This window comes from Pteropus medius, unplaced genomic scaffold, assembly GCF_902729225.1.
Source record: "Pteropus medius unplaced genomic scaffold, Ma_sr-lr_union100, whole genome shotgun sequence".
NCBI lineage: Eukaryota > Metazoa > Chordata > Mammalia > Chiroptera > Pteropodidae > Pteropus > Pteropus medius.
Window position 1 is genome coordinate 6951208 of NW_024352786.1, and position 23786 is coordinate 6974993.

Genomic DNA, 23786 nt, shown 5'->3' on the forward strand with positions numbered 1-23786 from the left:
ACTATTAATAATAATCACAACTAACCTTTAAAATGGACTATAGGTTAGACTAAATGATATTTTTATAACATAATATTAATAGAAAAGAGTGGGTACAAATATGTATATAAAATATGGGCCTAATATACATATAAGAGTCTATCTCTGGATTATGTGTTGTGTTTTTTCTTTATATTTTTCTCCATTTCTGAAGATTTTTGTTTAATGAAAATACACCATTTTTATAATTTTTAAAAATCAAGTTAATGTTTTATAAAAAATCAAGAAAGTTTGAACCCTAAAATAAAGGCATTTCTCAAGAAAATTGGAGAAATTCAAATATAAGGCTATTAAATAACATTAGGAAATTATTAATTTCCTTAGATATAACAGTATATTGTGTCTTAGAAAATTTATGCTGAAACATTTAGTGAAGTATAATGTCTATACCTTATATTCAAACAGTTCAATAGAACACATACACGTAACTATAGAGATATATAGATATAAACACATAGATAGAGAAAGCACATATAGGAAAATGTTAGACTTGGGTATTATATAGAAAATAATTAATTAATTGAGACACTACATGAAAACATTTTACAATATTTATCTGTAACAGAATAAGCTTCACTTTTTTCAAAAATGGTGTACAGAAGAGCTCTTCTAAATATAGTTAACTATTTTTCTAAATTTCTAAATTATTACATACTAGCCACCATTCACTAGTTTTCAAAGAATAAAATTACAATTAAAACTGAAATTATTAATTAACTTGATTGTGATTATTTCACAATGTATATTAAATCATGTTAATCTTAACAAATCACTTTGTGAAACCTAAATATATACTTTTTTTAATCAATTATACCTCAATAAAGCTGAAAAAATTAAAACTTTGCAGGACATTGCTTAATTTTTCTTTGGTTATTAAAAAGGCAATCGAGTAACTATAAACTATAGAGGTCGCTATGAATTGATTTTATGTCATGCTCTGAAATTTTCTATCTTGAACAAATCACCTATCTCCTTTGCAAAAAAATGTAAAAAAAACCTAGACTGCAAATAAACAAGGTATTTCAGAAAGTGAGAAGTATGGGAAGAGCAGTTATTTTGACATTTTAGGTTCCTTTTTAATGAAACAGTAGGAATTCTAATTTTGTAAAGAAATACTAGCACTCCACCTCTCAAACTGATTTTAGAACATTTAGGTGGCCAGAAGGTTGGTTCCAGAAGGCACCTGGATATGAGCTGGATATGTCCCCTAAAGGGACAACTTAATAGTTGTTAACTGCTAATAATTTACTCAAAACCATATTTTACATGCAGGAAGCACAATAGCATTCAAAAATAGCAAAAGCCACTTTGAAGTTCTTAAATGGTTATTAATATGGTTATTAATCTGGTTATTTTCAAGAAAACTGGTTTAAAATACTATATCCAGCTCATTAATGAGGGCAACACAAACGGGGCTACAGAGGGTGTTTTCTTTAAAAGAGTATAGCTTTATTTTACAGCAAAATAAGCACTTTTCCTAGTTACCCTACTCTAACTTTCTTCCTTGAAAACACTTCACTTCCTTGAAAACTCCTAGAACAGTAACTGTTCTTTCTGACTTACAGTAATATGCACTGTCATTAATATAATCAGAAATTCTGCTAGCTGAGCTTATGGGGTATGCCAATATGCCACCCTGCAAGACAGTAGTAAACCAGCCTAATGGGGAAACTGATGAGTCACACACAGCTAAATTATATTTTTACTTCAAGTATGTTTTTAAAACTAGTTCATCTCTCAATGAAATCGTATTTTTTTATATGAACACTAAAGTTCATTCTAAGCAATTCTTCAACTAGTCCAAAAAATACAGTAGAATGTTGATGGCTTTCTGGCTTACTTTTAAATCCAGCTTCCCAAAGAATAAAAGCAACAAAAACCAGTTTCTGCAAAGCCTTTGGAACAAAACTTCAAGAATAGCAAAAGTGCTTTAAGAATGATAATTATAAGTAGAATACTCTTTTGTACTTAGAAAAGTACGATATCTTTTCCCTCTATACCACAAAAACTGAACCAGGAACCAGAAGTGGAAAAGAACTAAAATTGTTATATTATATGAGAGAGAAAAAATTATATATATATAAAAATATATGACTATATATAATGTATAAATATATATATGACTGTACCCACCAAAAATTATTGATTTGAGGTAAAGGATGAAAAAAATCAACAGATATTGGAAAGAATTCTGAGATTTCACTTAACTCTTTAGAGAAGCAAGAAGTTAAAAAAATTCTTAAATAGCATTTGTTAATTTCTTATACTATACTTTTATCACCCCCTTTTCAAGAGTTCCTCACAATGCCAGTGATGGTGCCAAGAGATGAGCACTTTCATTAATTTTCTAAAGTGCGATTTAACTGTATGCATTATAAGCTGTACAAATGTTCATAAAGTTTGAATTACTAACTCCACTTATAGGTAATTATCAGCAATGCACACAAAAAATTATATGGCAGATTATTCACTGCAGAGTTATTTATAAAAGCATTGAAAATAACCTAGATATAAAAAGAGAAATTGTTAAATTATGGGCAATCCATATGAATATCATACAGAGATTTAGCATGGTCTTACAATGAGTGTATACTACCAGCATAAGAAACTATTTTTCTACTTTTACAAGAAAAAAATTTCTAAGTTTCCTATGTTCTAGATATACCTTTGAAGTCTTGAGAACATTCATTTGAGCTATATATTGTTAGGTTAATTGATTCAGACTCTACTTAGTAGACTTTGATATAACTTAAATGCTTATTGTACCTAATTATGTCCAGTTACTATGTAAGTTTGATTATTGCTGCTGAATTCATGGTGGAGCATTGAAGAAACAAAATCCTACTTTTAAGGACAGGAAAATATTATAATACTCTTAACCAACATAACAGCATACCCTGAAATATGTCACACAAAAAAACTAAATAGCATTAACCATGGGGGATTATTGTATTGAAAAGAAGCTTATATAAAATGGTATTCAATTTTTCTCCAAAAATGAAAGGAGTACCTCTATGTGTAGTTAAGTAGCAGCTATCATGAAGTTCAGCCATTAGACCAGACTAAATAGTACTCAAAGATTTACTTTACTTGGCAAAGTGCTTTAAAAAATTATTTGAATGCTTTTAAGAGGATCTTACAGTCCCATCTGATGGCAGGATACCCTAGTCAAATATACATTACTTGTCTGTTATTTGAGTTTGCCTTCTAGCTTTAGACATAAGTCCTACCTGGAAAACCCCCACTTACCCTACATTTTATTCTCTTTCTTTTCCTCCATCTCCTCTTTTCTACAAACTCATCAAGCTTTACTTCTACAGTTATGAACCATTTTCCTAATTAACCTTGGACAATCTCAGCTAAAGTTCAGGAAACCTCCAAACTATTTCTCTATATTTTGCCCTAGTGAAAAACCTCCAAACTATTTCTCTATATTTTGCCCTAGTGAAAAACATTTATCAATCTACAGAACAATTTGCTCTTATCTATATTACCATTAAAAAAAATGTTCCATGACCAAAAAGTTTAGAAAACATGATACATTATATTCTCCATTTTGGAGATTCACAATATATAAATCCTACAGTAAATAAATCTGTTTAATCCTAATTTGTCATGAAAACGTTCTTCCTCAGAACATTTGTTAACATGAGAAAGGAATGGTGTTTTGAGAAACACAGTTGGATGCATTGTAATACATGAAAGACAACTCGTTGGACAGACCACACTGGTAGCAAGACAGTTCCAAAGATGCTCATAAATAGATTAACGGCAACTGAAAGGAAAAGACTACTAGAAAGCCACGATGCTTTATCCCAAACTCTCACGCTCAGACATTTCATCGCAGAATCAGAAGAAAATATTGTAGGTCAGTTCATCAAATGTCTAAATCAGATGAAACCATGAGGAGTCGGAAATTTATTGAAAGAATCATGATCCCAACAAATCCTGACAAGGCTGGAGTTTGGGTCTATAAAAGTAGATAAAATTTTAGTGAAAATAAATATAAAGTCTTGATTTATCATCTTCTTCCAGAAAAAAAAAAATACAATACTTTATAATCAAGAATGAAGAAGACAGGACTTAATAGTAGCATGTACAAAAAATACTTAGTTTTCATCAACACTAAACTCAGTGTCAGTCGATAGAATTATGGGACCTACAAGAAAATTATTGAAACTGTGGGTTGCATTAGTCAGCAGCATGGTATCTGGAACTAGGGAAGTCTCCTTCTCTCTCTCTCTCATTTATGCTGGTCAGGCTGCAGCTGGAGCTGAATTCAAATCAATGTGCAACAGTTTAAAAAAGAAGCAGACAAACTAGAACATCGGTGAGCTAAGGGCATTTTTTGCAAAAAAATAAAAGCATCAATAGGAAATATAACAGGTGAATTCAAGCATCTGAAGAGTTGTCATAGTAGAGGTATTTATTTTTTAGGATGTAGGGAGGAAGGTGTGCAGAACCAAATGGTGGATGTCCATAGGAAATGAATTTAAACATCACAAGAAGGTGAAGCTTTTAAACAAACTAGTCCAAAGACTGAGTGGTCTATTCAAGAGATAATCATAAGTTGCATGACCATTCAGCCAGAATGTCATTGAGGGAGATCAAACATCAGACGTAACATAAGTCTAGATAACCTTTAAAGACTCTCGCAACATGGAGATTCTGAAACACCATCAGAAGCAGCATCCCCACATGAAGAGAACTTTACCACGAACAACATAATAAACTCACTTTGGAAATAGGGATATCAGTGCTGGTGGTGCTGGAAGCTGACTCAGAAGAGCCGATGGTTCAGTCTCCGGATTTTGCAAGCCCACTGCTGACCACGGTCAATATTAAAATTCAAATTACATAAACTTACAATGAAATAAACTATATCAAAAACAAAGCTAATAAACACTTTCTAATGTCACTTTGTTAACTTGAAATCAACCCTCTTGAGAGATTTACACCCTGAAAACCTGCAAATGCTGCAAAACAGGGCTTTTTTTGAGAGCAGTTGTAAAATATGTGTCATCAGCATACCACATCAGTAAGATATTTAGTCAACAAGTATTTATTAAGCTCATATATACAGCTTGAGGCTATGTGGAATAGAAGTAGGAATCAAAAAATACTCCTCAGGAAACAGGAAAACCAGTAATATAAAGCAGTATCTGAACTTTCAAAGTGATCTGCCTTCTTATTGAATACACTGTGGTATATTTATTCAATAGAATACTCTACAATCTTTAAAAAAAAAGAAGTCAGTCAGTTTGTACTGGGAAGATACACGATACACCGATAACACTAGACTCCTCTGTGGAAAGAGACAGGATATTACGTACAATTTTTAATTCAAATGTTTGCTTTTTTTGGCACATGTTGTTATTTAATAATAACAATAATGTTATAATCAAACACAAGGAAAGGAGTGACCTTGAGCAATACTTAGAACACAAGGCAACAAACAGAAGCATCCACAAGGGAGAGAGGAGAGGACAGCAACCTTGACAACAGCAGTAGAAGTAGAGATAAATTTCTTAAGCCCAGAGGGCACTGCACGAGATGCCTCTTGCAGAGGAGAAAACAATAACAGCCTTCTCCTGATCCTAGCGAATACATTCCAAGACTCTCAGTGGATGACTGAAACCACAAATAGTACTAAACCGATATACACCATTTTTTCCTGTACATGTATACCTATGATAAAGTATAATTTATAAATTAGGCACAGTAAGAGATTAACAAAAATAGCTAAAAAAGAGAATTATAACAATATATCGTAATAAAAGTTATATGAATGTGGCATCATTAAGTAAAATAAGTGTTACTTGAACATGAGCATTGCAATAGAGATAGTTGATCTGATAACCAAGACAGCTACTAAGTGACTAACAGAAGGAGAGAATCTACAACATGGAGACTCTGAACAAAGGCATGATTCATGTCCCTGGTGGGAGAGCGTGAGATTTCATCATGCTATTCAGAATGGCACCCAATTTAACACTTATGAATTGTTTATTTAAGAATTTTCCATTCAATATTTCAGACTGTGGTTGACCATGGGTAACTGAAACTGTGGAAAGTGAAACCGCAGATAAGGGAGGATGGGTGCTCTACATCCTGATTTCCTGATTGTTCCGCCCCTCCTCCATTCCCTGCTCTTCTAGGGGAGCCTGCAGAGAGTTGATACTCCTGCCTTCCTTATTCACTGGGTATGCTTAAAAGAAAGGTTCTCAACTAGGAGCTATTTTGACCCCTACGAGACATTTGGCAATGTCTGGAGACACTTGTGGTTGTAGAAACTGACGGGTGCAATTGGCATCGAGTAGGTAGACCAAGGTTGCTGCTAAACAGCCTACAATGCACAGATCAACCTCCCATAACAAAGAATTATCCAGCCCAAAATGTCAATAGTGACAAAGTTGAGAATTCCCTGTACCATTGTTACTTAAGGCCACTTGAATGGATCTCTGTTCTTTATAACCCAAGACAGTCAGCCAGTGTCTTCACTAGAAAATATGGCCAGAGAATCTGAACTGATGTTTAAGAGAGCCTGCAAAGCTCCTTAAAAGTAGCCTGGGGAGGATGTAAAAAATTACACCTGACCTAACAAATGATCTAACAACAGAGATTATGCTTCAGAAACCACCTAATTGGTATGTCACCAGCATTTCTGCAAAGTATAATACTCATTAGAGAATTTTTCAGTTTTCTTAGAAAAAATTTAAAAAAAAAATTCAAATAGCAACTTCTCTAATAATGTTACTAGTTTTGAAACTGTGAAAAGTAAATGAACCAGAATTATAAGTTCAAATACCAATTATCATTGAAGTTTTAAATCCATTAAAATTGGATACGGTTGGCTACAGTCTATACTTTAATAGCTTTTACTTCTCTTGTAGTCTTCAGTCTACATATCTGACACCACTATTCCTTCATACGTTCTTATTTCTTTAAATAGTAAGAAATAAGGCAAAGGGTTTCATCCATAGCGAATCACAATAAACATTTTATTAGTTAATTAAATAAAAAGATTTTTTAGAGACTATACACATGACTTTTCAACCTTCACCAGAGTTGAACTAGGTAATACCAGAGGTCAGTTACCACTCATAGCATGTAATTTTTAGATACTGATACCAAAAATATTTAATATTTATAATGAACTCTCTTTTCCACCTAGTAATATGAGACTAACAGAACATAGGTTGCTTCTGAATGAAGGTAAATATTTCCCTACAAAAACCACCAATCACTGTGTAGTTTCAGTATATCCCTGCCCACCCTCAGCCCCCTTTCTGACATGTTTTCTTCCAAGGATGTATAGGCAGGACCGCCAGCCATTCTTCTACCAAAACCCAAAAGGGGTCAGATAAAACATGGCAGCAGCTGAAACTGATAGGAGCAAAGAAAAGTATCCATATACCTGGACAGCAAAGGACTGAGTTATTTGAAGTACTAGTAAAGTGAACATTGTGTGTAGGTAACAGTAGAGGCAGAGGTCAAGAAAGGCAGGGGCCACCGGAAGAGGAAACTGACCAAGAATAGTCAAATCTTAGAAGAGCTGACTAAAGACATGTTGTTGCAAGCAATGAATGAACATAATGAGAACTGGATACAGGTGTCCAAGTTGCCAAACTAGTAGGTAAGGTATCTGAAGTCAAAACCAGAATTACCAAAATAGCTCAAAATCCAAAAGGCAACATGCTCATACCAGCAGAATGTGGCCTATGTAAATAATGTAATTGCCTGGGCATAATATCCCAAAACACAAGAGCTAGATCGGCAACTCTTTCTTTAACATCAGTGGAACTACTCATTGATACTGAAACACAGGAAGCTGAGTATTCCAAAGGGGTCTCTGTCTTAACCAAATTTGCAGTATTATAATTTTAAAGTCCACCTATATAAATCATGCCAGTAATACAGAAGTAGCAATCAGCACTACCCCATGGAACATGAAAGAAAACAGAATAATAACCATTACTATGCTGAGGAATAAAAACAATTTTTTTTTTTTTTGCTTACCTAAAAATTTTTTCCTGAGTATCGCTTTAGAAATATAGAGAAAAACGTGTTCCAATGTAAAACTATGTATTGTCTAAAACAAGCTCTTCCCACTTTTCTGATTCTGATTCTTTGGAAGTTATTTCAAAACTAGTAAGGTTGTAGGTACCTATAAATATGCAAATTCTTTCTGATTGAGTGAAAGTAACCTCCCTCCCTTGCTGTGGAAAAGTCCAATTTTGCCTCCATTTATACAACGATTTCAATATTCTGCAACTATGATTGTGCCTGTCTTTAAATTCTCAGTTAAACAAGTTATGACAAATTATCAGTTACTTCTTTAATGATTTAGTAAAATCTTTAACACATGTATGTTTTATATCTGTATGAAAGTCATATTTTACCTTTTTTGAAAATTAACTGTTATCAGTAATTTTTGAGAAAACAGTTACTTTTTGAAATTTCGGAGAAGTACTTATATTTACCAGTGATGTTTTCTTAGTCATACTGTTGGATTTAATGATAAGTATAGCTATTGCTCTGGAAATAGCTATAGGTCCCTAGAGTTTTAGGGACCTAAAGGTAATAAAGCCCCTGACTGACTAAATCAGAAGCAAACAATAAGCCAAGTAGAGGTCATCAATAGAATGGAGCCAAAATAGAGTTTCTATTTGTACTAGAGAAGAAGAGGGAGGATAGAGAGGAGAGTGGCCTGACTAGAACGGGAATTCTTTATAAGTACAGAAGATCTTCTATTTTTATACTTTCACAAATACATAGCTACATCTCAAAGACAAAACTGTCCACTCTGTTCACCAGTAACAGACTGCAGTATGACAATGCTTGTTCATTGAAAGGCTGAAAAAGTATGTTTCTGTCTGCAGATATGTTTGCTGTGTTCACTCCCGGTTTTCAAGAGTTCAATGAACATTATTAATCTCATCATATCCTATAATTGTCAATGCCATGTGATGTCCAAAATGCTAGTGGTTACACATTGTGCAATTCCAACTATAAAACATTCCGGAAAAGGCAACACCATGGAGACAATAAAAAGATCAGTGACTAGAGAATAAAGTTGGAGATCTCACACTTTTTGATTTCAAGAGTTACTACAAAGCTACGGTATCAAAATAGTGTGGTACTGGCATAAAGACAGAAATGTGGATCAATGGAATTAAATGGAGAGCCCAGAAATAAACCCTCATGTATATGGTCAAATGATTTTTGACAAGGGTGCCAAGACCATTCAATGGAGAAAGGACAGTCTTTTCAACAAATGGTGTGAGAAAACTGAATGTCTATATACAAAAGAATGAAGCTGGACCCTTAATTAACATCATATACAAAAATTAACTAAAAATGGATCAAAGATCTAAAGGTAAGAGCTAAAACTATTAAATTCTTAGAAGAAAACTTCATGGCATTGTATTTGGCAATAATTTCTCAGATACAACACCAAAAGCACAGGCAATAAAAGAAAAAATTGATAAAGTGCACGACATCAAAGGACACAATCAACAGAGGGAAAAGTCAAGAAATGTTTGCAATTCATATATCTGATAAGTTGTTAATAGCAAGAATATATAAAGAACTCCTACGACTCAACAACAAAACAAACTTGATTAAAAATGAACAAAGGACTTGGTGATGTTGTGATATAATAAAAAAAAAATACATGTACTTAGTCTTCATCCCTGGTTCCTAACACAAGGACTTCTAAGATCCTTAGACTCTCCAGAATGATAATAACAGCATTTTGTATGCTAATGAGGTAAGGGAGGGAGTGGAGCCTAGATCGCTTCAGAGTGGAGGCTGGTAGCCAGAGGAACCAAATCATATGGTTAGAGGGTTGGAATTTTCAGGCCCACCCCACGCCCAACCTCCAGGGTGGGAAGAAGTTCTGGAGATTCAGTTACTCATCAATGACCAATCAATCTTGCCTATATAATACAACTTCTATAAAACCCTGAGAAGGGTTTGAAGAGTTTGTGGTACACTCCAAGTCCATGGGGAAAGAAGCTCCTGCACTCAGGACCCTTCCAGATCTTGTTACCTGCCTCTTCCTCTAGTTGTTCATCTGTATCTTTCATAATAAACCAGTAAATATTAAAAAAAAAAAAAATACCAGTGGTATATGACTACAATTAAACAAAAGTGAAGACTTGTTAAAGATTAAAAATGTGAGAAAAAATGATGTATGATATATGTACATAGGAGATAAATGTGACTGGTTATAAAATCCCTCTACTTAGAATTTCTACTTGAAGATTGATGCTGGAAGCAAGGGTTTTTCACTCAAGCAGATAAGGGCATAGAAGAATAAAACATATTCTCAGTCTAATGTGACCTGGGCTCACACATAAAGAATAGAAAGTATACCTCAGACCTCTCAATTCAAAGATACTTTCTGCCATAGAAATAAATTAATTTTTTTAATATTCCAAAAATAACAACATACATTCTACCACCAACACGTAGCATTCCTCATACAAAACTTGATTGTAAAACCAAGACAACATTCAGGAAAGTATCCTCAGAAATAGCTGAAATTTAGAGCATCAAATAACTTTGCACAGAAGGAAACTATATACAAGAACATAAAAGCCCTGGTTTCTTTACGGATGCAATTTCTCAATGCCAGAGTTTTTCTTTTATTAAAAACTTCCAGATGCATAATATGTGTGGTAGTAATAAGCCATACTGTCAGGCTTGCTGCTTAAACTCCTAGGAAGTTGTCAGTATGTCTGGAGGGTTTGGCAAGTAAATTCTGGACATACAGTTTGTTGGGTTACAACTCTTCTGCAGCTTACAATAGCTTTGGCTGGCAGACACAACCTTTCCAGCCAGTAAAGGCAGCCTTTCTATCTTTACTGCCTTACTGATAATTCTCTTTACTGCCTTACTGATAATTCTCTTCTCTTAAAAGGCAAAGTAACTAAAGGAGTTAAAAAGAGGAGTCATTTTTCTCTTCCAGACTTCCTGGAAGTCCATAGTTTGAGACTGTGTATTAAGGAGAAAATAAATTGCTCACCAAAGCTCAATAACTTGTATGGTAGCTGTGTCATTCTATTATCTGTCGAATAAGAAAACTGAGGAAGGTGTTGTGCTCGGCCAAACTACTGTCCACAACTAGCGACTCAAACAGTAAATAGCACTGCTGATGACAGTGGACATTCATTTCGATGGGAGACAGAGTATTGTCTTTCAAATTTTCATTTGCAGTACTTGTTACAGTATGATTGTACCCAGATTTACACTTCCTCTCTGAAATTTACTATTTATGTCATTCGTGATGGGCTAAAATAATGTTAATTCCTGTAAATGTTTCCTACTTTTATACAAACATGCACAATTCATATATTCTTTGTACTGTCGATTTAAATTTCAACACATAAATCTCATCAGCTTAACACTAATAAGAAATCAAGTAAGAAAGTCTCAAAGATCTTAGAAGCATCTTTAATAACGACTTTCTCACAATATAAATTTTCTATAAATAATATAATTTTGGGGATAGTTGTTTTTCACATACTACTTTGCAGGATAAGTACTATTAGTTTAAAAATCAACTGCTTTAAATAAATATACTTAAAAGGCAATGAATTGCTGTAACTTGGTGAAAAAGCCCCATATTAATATCTAGAATTAAACAATAAGCAAAAATACAAAGGAAGAAATTTGAAAAAACAGAAAGTGTCATAAAACGAGAACTGTACTGTAATTTGAAGCCTTAAAAAATAAGTGACTTTAAGAAAAAGGCTGAGGTTGATTTTCTGACGAAGAGCACCACGCAGTTAGTTACATGGTGCATTTTCCCAGCTTTCCAGGGCTACCACATTATTACATCTCCTTTGCCACACTAAATAACTTCTACATAACATCTTCGCTGGGCTACTACAACCCATTAATGAACATTATTATATGACAGTCATTTCTGGATTCTGCTCATTTTAATGATTTTGCTTCCATCATGCCTAGTAATGCTTCTAGTTACAGAATTTTGGAGATGAGTTCTATGTTGACAAGTACACAGTATCTCTAGATATGGGAGCTAAGATCATGCTGGGACCTGAACTTTCAGTAATTTTCTAACAGTATCCTTTGGAGTCCTAAGATTCTTTGGCGATACCTCAGAGGCCATTACAGAGGGTGGACAGCAAAAAGAAAGAGCAGATAGGTTTTTGGCTTCTGTCCCCTCTGACCTCCAGAGTCAATCATTGTGTAACTAACATTGCATCCTATTTCATATATTGGGTTTTCTCATAAGACTTCATTTTTAATAAAAGGTTTAGCCTCTTTAAGAAATGTTGGAAAACCTTTGAACTACTTGATCTCTAAGATTCGTATTAGTTTTGTTTTGGCTCACAAAGTCCTCAGAGAAAATGTAAGAAAGGCACAGAGATAAGAATATTGGTATATGTAAAGAGATAAATCCCATACAGTCCTCAGCCAAGTCAAGTTGACAGATCCTCATTATGATCACTATGAACTTTTATAGAGAACTTTCCATAGAAAACTCTATAATAAGCCCTAGAGATACACAGATACAAACCAGAAACTCAGCCATGGAGCACATAAATGATATTGGTAGACCGGACTCCCAACACACTCCCTTCAGGAAATGGAATGCAATTATAACCCTGAGAACACTTAGCAGTAAGCAGCAGGATCTGCCCAGAAAGGCCAGCTGATCCTTGACCCACTTAATTCACTCGACCCCACCCAGGTTGATAACCATCCTCAGAGAGGCAGTTATTTATGAAACTTGTTTCCCTTCAAACTTCCTCTGCTCTGACCTTGACCCCTACTTCTTTCAGTAAAAAACAATTTTTAGTATTCCAAAGTTCGCTGGCAAAGCCCTAGAATTTGCCAGCATTTCTAGCATAACTTTATACAAGTCAAAAGGTTGGTTTTTGTGTATGGTTTGTGGAAATGTTTTGTCTTATGATCATATCATGTACATCTAAAAATGCCAGCTGGATTCTGGAGCCCCTGAGGCACAAATTGGAGCTTTTCATAATTCCTAGAAAGGTAATATAAATGACTTACCTTTCATAGCTGCCAGAATTGACCTAAGATACAGGAATATTGGGAAAGGTCTGTGTCAATTTTCCAGGCATATTTAATTCTAACATCTTAAGGATCAAAAATATAAACACCATTCTTGCCCTGTAATAAACTTGACGGAGAGACTCCTATGAGATTTTTCTCTCCTATTAGCTGCTGTGAGAGCAAAATAGGATGCTGGAGACGGAGCTAATGGAGAACTCGGGACTCTCAAACCACTGTCCAGATTTACGTTATAATAAGAACTCAAAAATACCAGGCTTGCTAAGTATGATGGGAAAGAGATATGATTCCAAGCTATTAGGGGACATGGGTGATTTTTTCCTCCTGCTTTTCTTCTCCTTACACATGAACTCTTTGGGAAACAAAGGAAAAATAGGCTCTACCCCTGCCACAACCAGGCTACTTCTAGTTAGATATATTCTGACTCTCAATATTACCATATTGCACACACTAGAACTGGCTACAATTCATACAATTTACTCAGTCACTCAGCCTAAATGTGAAAATTGTATATAAATATGTGCTGACCACATTTCAAACATAATAAAAACTTTGTGTACATAATCCAGAAGCCTAGAGCTCCTAAAATCTAAATTATTAATATCCAAATGAACAGACATAGTTTTTGGTATTCCTGGCAAATCAGACTAAGCAATCATACTAAAGAACACAATATGAAAAAAATAAAGACCGTATTTCAACTATGGTATTATGTGGTAACTGAAGTTGAAACAGACTCTAGATGAAATCACGTCAAAAGCAGGACAATGATTACAAACGATTCTTGAGTCTGAGAAATCATAAAACATAAGCACAAAATCCCCAATTGATAAATTCAATTACATTTAGTTCACGAATTCTACCTATTTACTAGGCTCAAGCTGATACCTGTGAGTTTATCTACTAAATAAACTTTTTGACTAATACAAATGTAAAACTTACTAGATTGCATTAAATATCTTTAAGCTGGTAGGCAAGACATTCCAGTCTTCAAATATAGATGGAAGAAATTATTTGCTTTCTCTATAAATCTTTTCCATTGCAAACAGAAGTCAAGAGGCAGAAGTTAGCTAGGAACTCAATTGAGAAGCTGGCATAATAGAGGATGTCCCACTATTCAACTCAGTCTCTCCTCCTTGTGGTCACAAAGAGAAGATGCCTGCCATCTGGTGGCATTTCTTCAAGGAATCCTATTATTTAAATGACTTTCAGAAAAGTAATTTGAAGAAATATATGATGCCAATGAAAAGTGCTCAGTTTTAATTTGTAATTTCCACTTACTTCTGCTTCCCAGTCTGTACATTTGCTCCTTTTTGAAAGTCGATTTTAAAATATTTTTTAATTGCAAGATTGCTGAACACATCCCAAATGAAACAATAACTATGCATGTCTAAGAATTCAATATGTGGGTATACTACAGTCATTTCTAACACAATTTTTTTAAAAGTGTTAAATATCATGGTGCACTGAACCACTGCACAGAACTTCATCCATGTTGGCAAACCAAGGAGGGCAGAGTAGGGAACCCACACTGGGCTACAGCCTGCAGTCCAGGCCGACTCATACATTGTTTTCACATTCGCAGCTTCTGACGACATACCACCAAGTAATGATTATCAAGTGGAAGGAGAGAACAAAAATACTTTTTCATAATAGGTTTTGGATGGTTTCTACTCAAGATAACACAGCCGGATGTTATTTTGATGAGTGTCTGGTAAGGTCCCCCTGCAGCAGGAAATGCATCCCTGGACTGTAAAACAGTCCTGATTCTGGCATGTTTCCCAAACAGCCCTCCATTTACCTAATTTTTCTGATAAAACGATGCCCTACTTTTCCATTCCTAGACCTAATTTTGACATTCAAATACTGGGTTTTTTTAATGCCAGGTAGTTGATTTTGCAGTTACAAACCAATCGGAGGCACAGTGGGTTATTACGGCCAAGAGGCTGTTTGTACCTAAACATTCTTCCAATGAGCCAGAAAGTATTAACACCTATCAGAATTTATGCCTTTCTCTTAAATAATTCCCAACTCATGAAAAAAAAAAACCAGAATTATTAAGGTAAGAAAGAAAAAAGAATATTTGAAGAATTAGCTTAAGAACTTTTAGACAGGAGAAACAGAAGAGAAGCTAAAAAACAAGAACACTGCTTCAAGAGGCAATTTGTCCTGGTCCCTTGGGTGGCAGGGCATTTTGCCAGCTGTCACTACTCGACTAATTAAAAGCGTTACTCCCAAACTGTTATACTTATTAGGACTGAAACCATTTAACATGAATGCTTTGAGGCACTTGGATGTCACATTGTATTCCTTGGCCTTACAAGAGAAGGGGATTGCTATTCTCATTTAAATAACACTTATAGCATTTTAATTTGCTTTTTTTCTGCAAATCATTTCTGACTATTCTTCACCTTACACAATTGAAAATCTACACAGTCTTATGCCCTGACTAGATGCACTCTTCCCATTCATTGTGCTGCTGGTTAAGAATAACATACAGCATAGTGAAAAACCACTATGCCAAATTAGTAGTAGTTTAGTAGGTAATACAGGTTTATATGATAAAGTAAATTTATGTTAGTAAGGTAATTTAAAGGTCTTCTCATACAATGGGAAAAGTGCATAATCTTAAAGCTACACTTGACATTTATTTTCACTCGAAATTGAGAGGATGTCACAAAGCAGTCACCAAAGACTATATCACTCACATATATGAATCAGAAGGACTTTACTTGTCTACATTTATTCTTATTTTGCATACATACATGTTCATAGACTTGGGTATACAGGGACCTCAGAAACTATGTGGTATATCTTTTTTATCTCTAGCTAAACTCGCCACGAACAGACAATCAGATTTCATCATCATCAGTGAATGCAGGAAAACCATGTCAGGTGGTACTATTCAGTACCACCAGGCAGGAAGTTTCAACTCTTATTGAACCCAAATCTCACTGTTTCAGGAGAAATGTTGAAGAATAAATCACCATCCTATCTACCACAACCCTTTATATATTATAGGTACTTTTTTGTTTCAGTTGGGTATCAGTGTAGGTAAATAAGGTGTCTGTGCACCTTCATCTGACCATGAATTCTTGGAAAGCCAAAGCCAGGTAAGGCTGTGCCAATCAGCTTTTTATCCATTGCTACAGCTTTATCGGTAATCAGGTGCCAGATCTTCACATATTATGATTTTCTCCGACTGTGAATTTCTGTTTTTTTCCCCCAAAGAAAAGAAAAAAAATCCTTAGTATTTACAACACGGAAGAAATTCTGGTCACGTGCTCCAAAGCATACTGTTCATTTTCTCAGTTGCACTTGTTGCACCTGTAAATTCATATCAATTTTAAATAGATGTTTATCATCCTCATTGAAATGTAAGCTCCATGAGGGCAGATACCAAGTCTGCCTTGCTTATCAGCATATTCCAAGTATCTAGCATATTTGGCACACAGAAGGCTCTTTTATATCTGGAGAATTGACAAATGCCCTTCAAATCATTCTAGTCCAACAATTTTATTTTGGGGATATGAAAATAGAGTCTGTAAAAGTCATTCATAGAAATGGCTTGCCCCAGATTGTATAACATGTTAATGACAAAGCCAAGATGAGAATTCTGGAGTCTTTATTGCCCATTCACATTTTCTATCCATTACACCACAGAGGTTCTTACGCCTAATATCCTGGGTAGACAACAGTACTGATGAGTAAGGCACAAAAACATTTGTGATCCAAATATCATTTGGTTGGCTGCCTAGCTCCCAGCGTTATCAACTGGAACATAGAAACCTTCACCATAAATATGCCTGGTTTATACAAACTTTATGTAGGACTCCAAGAACAGAACCCAAAATGGAATTCTACAGCCAGAGCAAAGAGCCAATTTATTCTCAAATACGAGGGTCAAGTTTTACAGAGGCCAAGTCACAGGGGCCAGCTGAATTTCCATGGTTCAGCTATTGCCGAATCAAACATTCTGCTAAATAGAGCTCCAATTTGTATGGGATTTTTTTGTTTTTCAATTTTATTTTGGGCTTTCTTTAAAGCAAATATTCAAAAAATTGAGCTTCTGAGTATATGAAAAATGTAAATGTGAATTTTCAGGAGTGAGGAAGGTGATCTAAAATTGGATTATGGTGATGACTGCCAAACTCTATAAATTTTAAAAATCTTTAAGTTATACACTTAAAATGGGTAAATATTATAAATTACACTTCAATAAACTTGTTAAAAATAAGTGTGAAAATGAATCAGATACATACAGCATTTCTTTTTATAAACACCTAACATCAAAATTGTAGACATTCTTAAATATCCCCATATACTTTTAAGCTCAAGTTTTATCCATTTCAATCATGGTTTACACCTACAAGGTCAAAAGTATTTCCTGCAATTTTGAAAAAATAATTTAGTAGGCTAATATAAATATCTTGGTGCAATACTAAGAGATACTGACTATCTGCATAAATGATCTACAAATATATTTGTACAATTAAGCATAGTGTTCTAATCCAAAACCTGTCATGAACTAGCCACTGGGTTTTGAGCAAGTTATACATCTCCAAACCTCAGTTTTCCTATTTCATGTGTCTCAAAGGACCAGATTAAAGTTAAATAGCACATAATATAGTAAAAAGAATAGTAATTGTTATCATCTAATGAATAGCTATTAATATGCCAGACCGTTTAAATTACCATCCTATAAGGAAAGTATTATTAGCTACTTTTTTGCAGGTGAGAAACCGAAACACAAAGCTCATTAGTTTGACCAAGGTCACACAGTTATTTAGTAGCAGACCCAGGATTCCATTCCAGAACTGTCTAGCTCCAAAACCTATACTCATTTGCTATTCCTCACTAGACTTTGGGCTTTTGATTCTGTCAGATGTAGCGTGAATCCTGACCTTGCCCTTCCTATGTTAAGTTAGTCACCTTCTCTGAGTCCAATTTCCTCATCTGTAAAATGAGATCACTAATATTTAACTCTCAGCGTTGCTGTGAAAATTAAATGAGAGTGCTTCCCTTCTCATCCCTCTTTCATATTAAGTTCCTTTCCATGTTTAAAAAAAAAAAATCTATTTAAAAAAAATCTATAAATTCCATAGTTTCCTTATGGCCTACCAGGATAAACCTCAATGGGACTGAGTTCTATCAAAAGCAATTAAAGTGAACACAAACAACACAGCATTAGTCCTTTGCTATCAGTCCTTGGCTCTGTGAAGGAGACTGTCAACAAGAGTGTCAACTTCAAGGGGTAGGCATCTTTCCACAGGAACTGAGCAAGCTGAGGTCACAGACTTGTCTCGTTCTGCCCTACAAACAGATGTCTGGGTGACAACTCTTAGTCACTGCAAACGAGTGTTAGAGCCAAACCAGGTGGGAAGCACTGTATCTCTTTTCTAATCTTCTTGGCCAGCCCGTTCATTCCCTAAAACAATACCTCACTGACCATAATTCAAAATAACTAGTTTTCTCCCAAGATAGTATTTTCAACATAATGCCTTTATTTGGATGGTGTCTAATTATTCCACAAGCAGAAGAGAGTGTTTCTATAATAATGATTTGTCAGCAAGAAACCTGTTTAATTCTATGTATTGGAATGTACACCTTCAAAAATTTACCTCTCAAGTAACCTAGTGAAAACTGATGTAATGTGGAGCTCTAGTGGTAGCAAGAAAGTAAAGCAGCCATTAGTGAGAGCCAACAAAAAAAGCCAAGGAAAACGCCATTTATTATTTATTTATTATTATGGTGAAATCACCATTTATTATTCAATTGCTGTGTTAAGAAAAATGGTTCAAAAGGCTCTTCCAAGATAATATAAGGTAAACTCTAAATGTAATTAACTTTCTTCCAGATCACAAATTAAACCTTGACAACTAGCTTACATCAAACATCATGAAGCAGTTAAATCCAAAAAAAAACAGTGCTGTGGTTGTCACTTTTCTTTTTACCCCATTCACTAAGAATCCTATTAATTAAATATTAGTTATTTTTTACACAGCTAGCAAGTACTGTATAGAGAAAATGCTAGACTCTAAGTGGTATGATCAGTGAAGTCCTATACCAACTGTCTTGGGAATTTAAATAATCTCTACAAGCTGATGAGGTTGTTGAGAGTTAATTCCTGCACTAGAAAATTGCCTTCCTTGAATTTCTGACTTCTGAGGTCTTTCCTAACTTAAAACAAGCAAGAATGAAACTTACAATGTCAAACATTAACTCTTTGTTAACTTAATTGAAAGGGCTTCATTTACAAAAAATATATATGTATATACAGTTCCATTATGGTCAACAATGTAGCAGAAGATAAAAAGTAAAACTTTATGAAGTACAACTGGGAGTTGACACTTAAAATTTCTAAACACGGTGTATGGTATAACTGTGTTATAGTGAGGAAAAAACAAGTTATTGTTAGACTATCTCAGAATATGAAAAAATATAGGAACTAGCCTTTCCATATTTAATTATCTAAGTATCATGTTCCTGGACATTACAGAAAATGTAAGAGACTCACTTACCCATAAGTCATGATAAAAGAAACTAAATTTTCATAAATGCATTAACAACATTTATCTGAAATAAAAATCTCAACTCCTGGGAGTTTTTCATGGCTTTTATCAGTTGAAATCCACAAGATGTTTTCCAATGGACATATTCAAAGGGCTTCTAAATTGTTAGGTCTACAAATGACTGACTATGTAGGAAGCCTCAGAGGTCTATAAAGGAAGATTTAATGATTACCTAGGGGTTTTATTCATTGATGTCTCTCTTTTCCATCCTTCTACTAATATGCTAGCATTAATATAGTTCGCTAAAGCTGCACAGAAAAATGGTAAAAATGGCACCTTTTCTGAGAGCTCATTGAGAATGCAGTAGTTTGCAATGGGAAGCTCAAGATAACTAGTTAGCTATTGGACAGAGCACATTTTTTGACAGAAAAGAATAAAAGTGGAAGAAGCGAAAGTGGTTTACTAATATAATCATATGTCAAAGGGAACAAACGGAAAGCTGCACTAATGCAACATTAGCCACCAGGCAATTCAGAATCTAACATGTTCTGCAGTCCTTTTCTCCATAGACATTAAAATTGAATAAAATCGAAGAATATTTTTCAATCTGTGGATCTCGGAACTTCATCTTTATACATCATCTTGCTTATATTTTCCTTCTTGATTATCTCTCCTTTGCTTTCCCATAACAGACCTTGGTATGTTGCTTAAAATAATATTTGGGGCTTTATTTACCATTCTTTCGACTGAGACATATTGATTTTATTAAAGTAAGTTGGGTCTGCATTCTTTCTTTACTATTATTACAGGTAGACTTGACAGACATGGGACTTTTGTTTTAAAATGCTCTGCTATGGAGCAAACCTTGTTATAAATGTTCCACTTTACCTGCTGGGCAGTTGCATTCTAAAGGTGCTTCTCTTGCTATTCTTATTTTAGCCATATGTTCATAGGATTTCTGCAGGGAAAAAAAGACATATTAAGAACCATCAGTAGCACTGTAGAAAAATGGTTTCTTTAGGAAGTCTCTGCTTGATTTACGAGCATTTGATAGCCTGCATAACTAAAGTTTACATATGTACTTGGACTTTAGTCAAAAGGTAACAGTACCCAAGCCCTAAAAAAAGAAAATGACCATTGATGTGATATCAAGCCTGTGGGACATGTATAACATCTTTCTCCATTCTTCCAGTACCACCACCCTCTCCTTCAGCTCAAGCTTATGCAGTCAGTGCAAAACCTGGCATTAACATGTTGCAGTTGTAGGTTAAGCTATAGATTTTAAAACAGCCAATATTTTATATATGAAAGTCAATGGCTTATCATATTGTGCTGCAACTACTGCCAAACAGCCTCTCTATTGGAAGACCAAGTTGCAAAAAACCTAACTCTAGTTCGAAAGTGCCCCTGGTTTTGATAAACAATGTACATTTCATTCACCTCCCAAGTCCAATGGCTCTGCATTCATAAACGCCCCTGGCATTACATCTCTTACAAAAACATTAGCTATTTTTTTCCTTTTTAAACATTTAATACAAACACATTCAATGTGTGATACGATTGATTTTAAATCACATTTAGGGTTATTTCACTCTTAAGAGTGATCACCATCTGTATGTTAATAACACTTGTGGCCCTAACCTTCTTAGAATGTACAAAAGACATAATAAATATTCTCTCTGCAAGGAATATTCTCCACGAAACTATAGAAGATCCACATATGACTCTGGAAAACTAAAAGGATATAAAATACCACCCTGCCATTCTGGTCACCTTTTTCCCATTTAGATTTCCATATTTGTTTAACATGCAAATATTCAGAAGAGTGAGGGAAATGATACAGATAGAGAGGATGATATCAAAGGATGTGCATATACAAATACATATTACAATGAGATGGTCTTCTAGCACATGCACACACAGCCACACCAAGTATGAGGACAGTAAGGGCAGAGGCTGGTCGTGTACACAGAATCACGCCTGTGCAAGATGTTATCCACGTGCAAAATACCCCAGCCTTTCACACCTGAGCCAGAAGTCGCTCCACTTTCTCTTGCACCATTGCTTTGAGCTGATCCAGGCAATCAGGAAGCAGGCAGATGGAAGGGTCCCCTTTGGCGGATTCGAGAGCGGCGATCCTCGCCTGGAGGTCGTTGGTTTTCACCCCCAGGTACAGACAAGACATTACGGCCACAACTGACAAGAGGGCTGCCAGAGCTGCGCACGGGGGCATGGTCCTGGCACAACGCAGCCCAGCGGAGCTGGAGTCCTCGGAGCCCGGCTCCCGGGCCCCTCCTTTCCCTGCAGGCTTCTTCAGCAGCATCGTGGCAGGGTCGACTGCCTCGGCTTTGCCTCCCACCCTCTACCACTTCCAATAATCTTAAAAGGAAAGAAAAAGGACGACTCGTCCAAAGTTCAGTCCCGGTGGCTACACAACTATTTGGCGGAGTGGGAGCCGGGGCGCGGAGATGGACCCCCGCTCTCCTGAGCGCTGAGACCAGCAGTCGTGGACCGTCCTCCGCCTTCTTTTCCCTTCCCAGCTGAGGGCGAAGAGCACCGTCAGTCTGGGGACTGGTGGCAATACAAACCGGAATGAAACCCACCCGGATGGCCCCGCTGGTCCCCCAGAAGACCGACACCTCTTTTGAGGTCCCTGCGAGCGGCCACGCAGGAGCCTGGGGACAGCGGGCGAGGGCTGCTGGGGCGGCCGCTCGCCTCGCCCCGGAGCGCGGACCTGTTGCGTCTGTTAGTTCGCCTTATTTCTACCTAGTCGGTGTTTTCCCGTACGCCGACCTGTTTCCCACCTGGATTCAGTTCCAGGAGAAAAGGCTGAGCGAGGCGGCGGGAGCGCAGCGCAAAAAGGGTGCCCGGGAGCTAGAGGAGAGAGCAAACGAAATAACCCTGGAGCAAAAGCAAGCCGCGAGGCCGAAATCAAGGCTGCCCCAAGGATCTCCGCAGCATCGCGCGTGCGAGCCTTAAATACCCTTCGGGATGCTCGTGTGTGAGTGTGTGAGTGCGTGTGTGAGTGCGCGCGCGCTCCGAGCCAGCGTTCCGCCTCCGCCCCCTCCCGGCGCGGCCTGGGCCGGCGGCCCCGCGACAGCGCGCCCCCCTCCCAAGCCCCGCCGAAGCCCGCCTCATTATCCTAATGTATTCACCTTCGCCCGGCCCGCGCCTGCCCCAGGCCCCCAGGGGGCGGGGAGCTGAGCGGGAGGTCTACGTTAGCATAATATATGCAAATCATAGAGCTGCCGCCGTGATTGGAGAGGAGCTTGATGACCCCTCCCCCTCCACGGAGTAACTTCAGCGTCCCCGAAGGCCACTTCTCCCTCCCTGGCCAGGGGCCGAAGCGGGGTCCGCTGTGAGCCAGGCGGCAACTCCGGCTTATACTGGCTCGGCCCAGCGCCCCCTCTTTATCGCGGTTAAATCTGGAGAAATGGCCTCTTGGAGGGAAGAAGTGGAGCAGAAAGCTCCAGCTCTCCAGATCTTCACTCAAAAGCAGCGGCGGGAGCTCTTGGGATCTCGCTCTGGGCAGCCTTTCTCCCTCCTCCCTCACTTTTCCAAATGCCCAGAGGCAGTGTGTCTGGCTAACGCCCGAGGTACATTTCCCCACTTCCCTTGTCTTCCCACGGCCTCTGCAGAGTCTCCGCCTGGGGAAGTTTTCTCTCCCTTCCCCCAGTTTCCTTCCGTCTTGACGAGGCCGAGTCTCCTCCCCGCTCTGTGTTCCTAATCTATACTGGGGTGCTAATGCGTTTTCCTGATCCCCTGTTTTGTGGAATTGAAAAAGGGAGCGTTGAGGTACACATTTCTCAGGATTTAGGAAAGGACTGAAGAATGAGGTCAATTTTTCCTCTTACCTGACTCTTCATGCTGCTCCCTTCTGGATCAAATTACTAGTTCTCTAATGGGATTTTTGAAAGTAGGTAACAAGTAAGTAGCAGTCTACATCTAATTGACTTTGAGGGTGGGGAACACCTTACTCCAACGAGTTTCTTGTCTCCTCTCCACCAGAAACACCATATTTTTTTCCCGTCCTTAAGCTAACCTCAAATTTTGCTCATTAATGTAAACAATCAACAAAATACTGCAGTAAGCTGATCTTTCGCAAACGTAAACGGATATTGCTAGGTATGAAGCAGGTTAAAGATGTTTCTACATGTGTTCACG

The 23786-nt window shown here is 36.7% G+C and overlaps 1 protein-coding gene across 5 annotated transcripts in view; it reads right to left on the reverse strand.

The window, feature by feature from the left end:
* The window catches only part of COL25A1 (collagen type XXV alpha 1 chain), a 414648-nt gene extending 391712 nt beyond the window's left edge, over window positions 1-22936 (reverse strand). For all 5 annotated transcript variants that reach the window (XM_039848694.1, XM_039848693.1, XM_039848690.1 and 2 more), the window contains exons 1-2: window positions 21649-22936; window positions 20511-20580 (exon numbers count right to left, since the gene is read on the reverse strand). In XM_039848694.1, the coding sequence (XP_039704628.1) occupies window positions 20511-20580; window positions 21649-21945 (367 nt within the window). In that variant the 5' untranslated portion in view covers window positions 21946-22936. The remainder of the gene's footprint in view (window positions 1-20510; window positions 20581-21648) is intronic.
* Window positions 22937-23786: the final 850 nt, after the last annotated feature.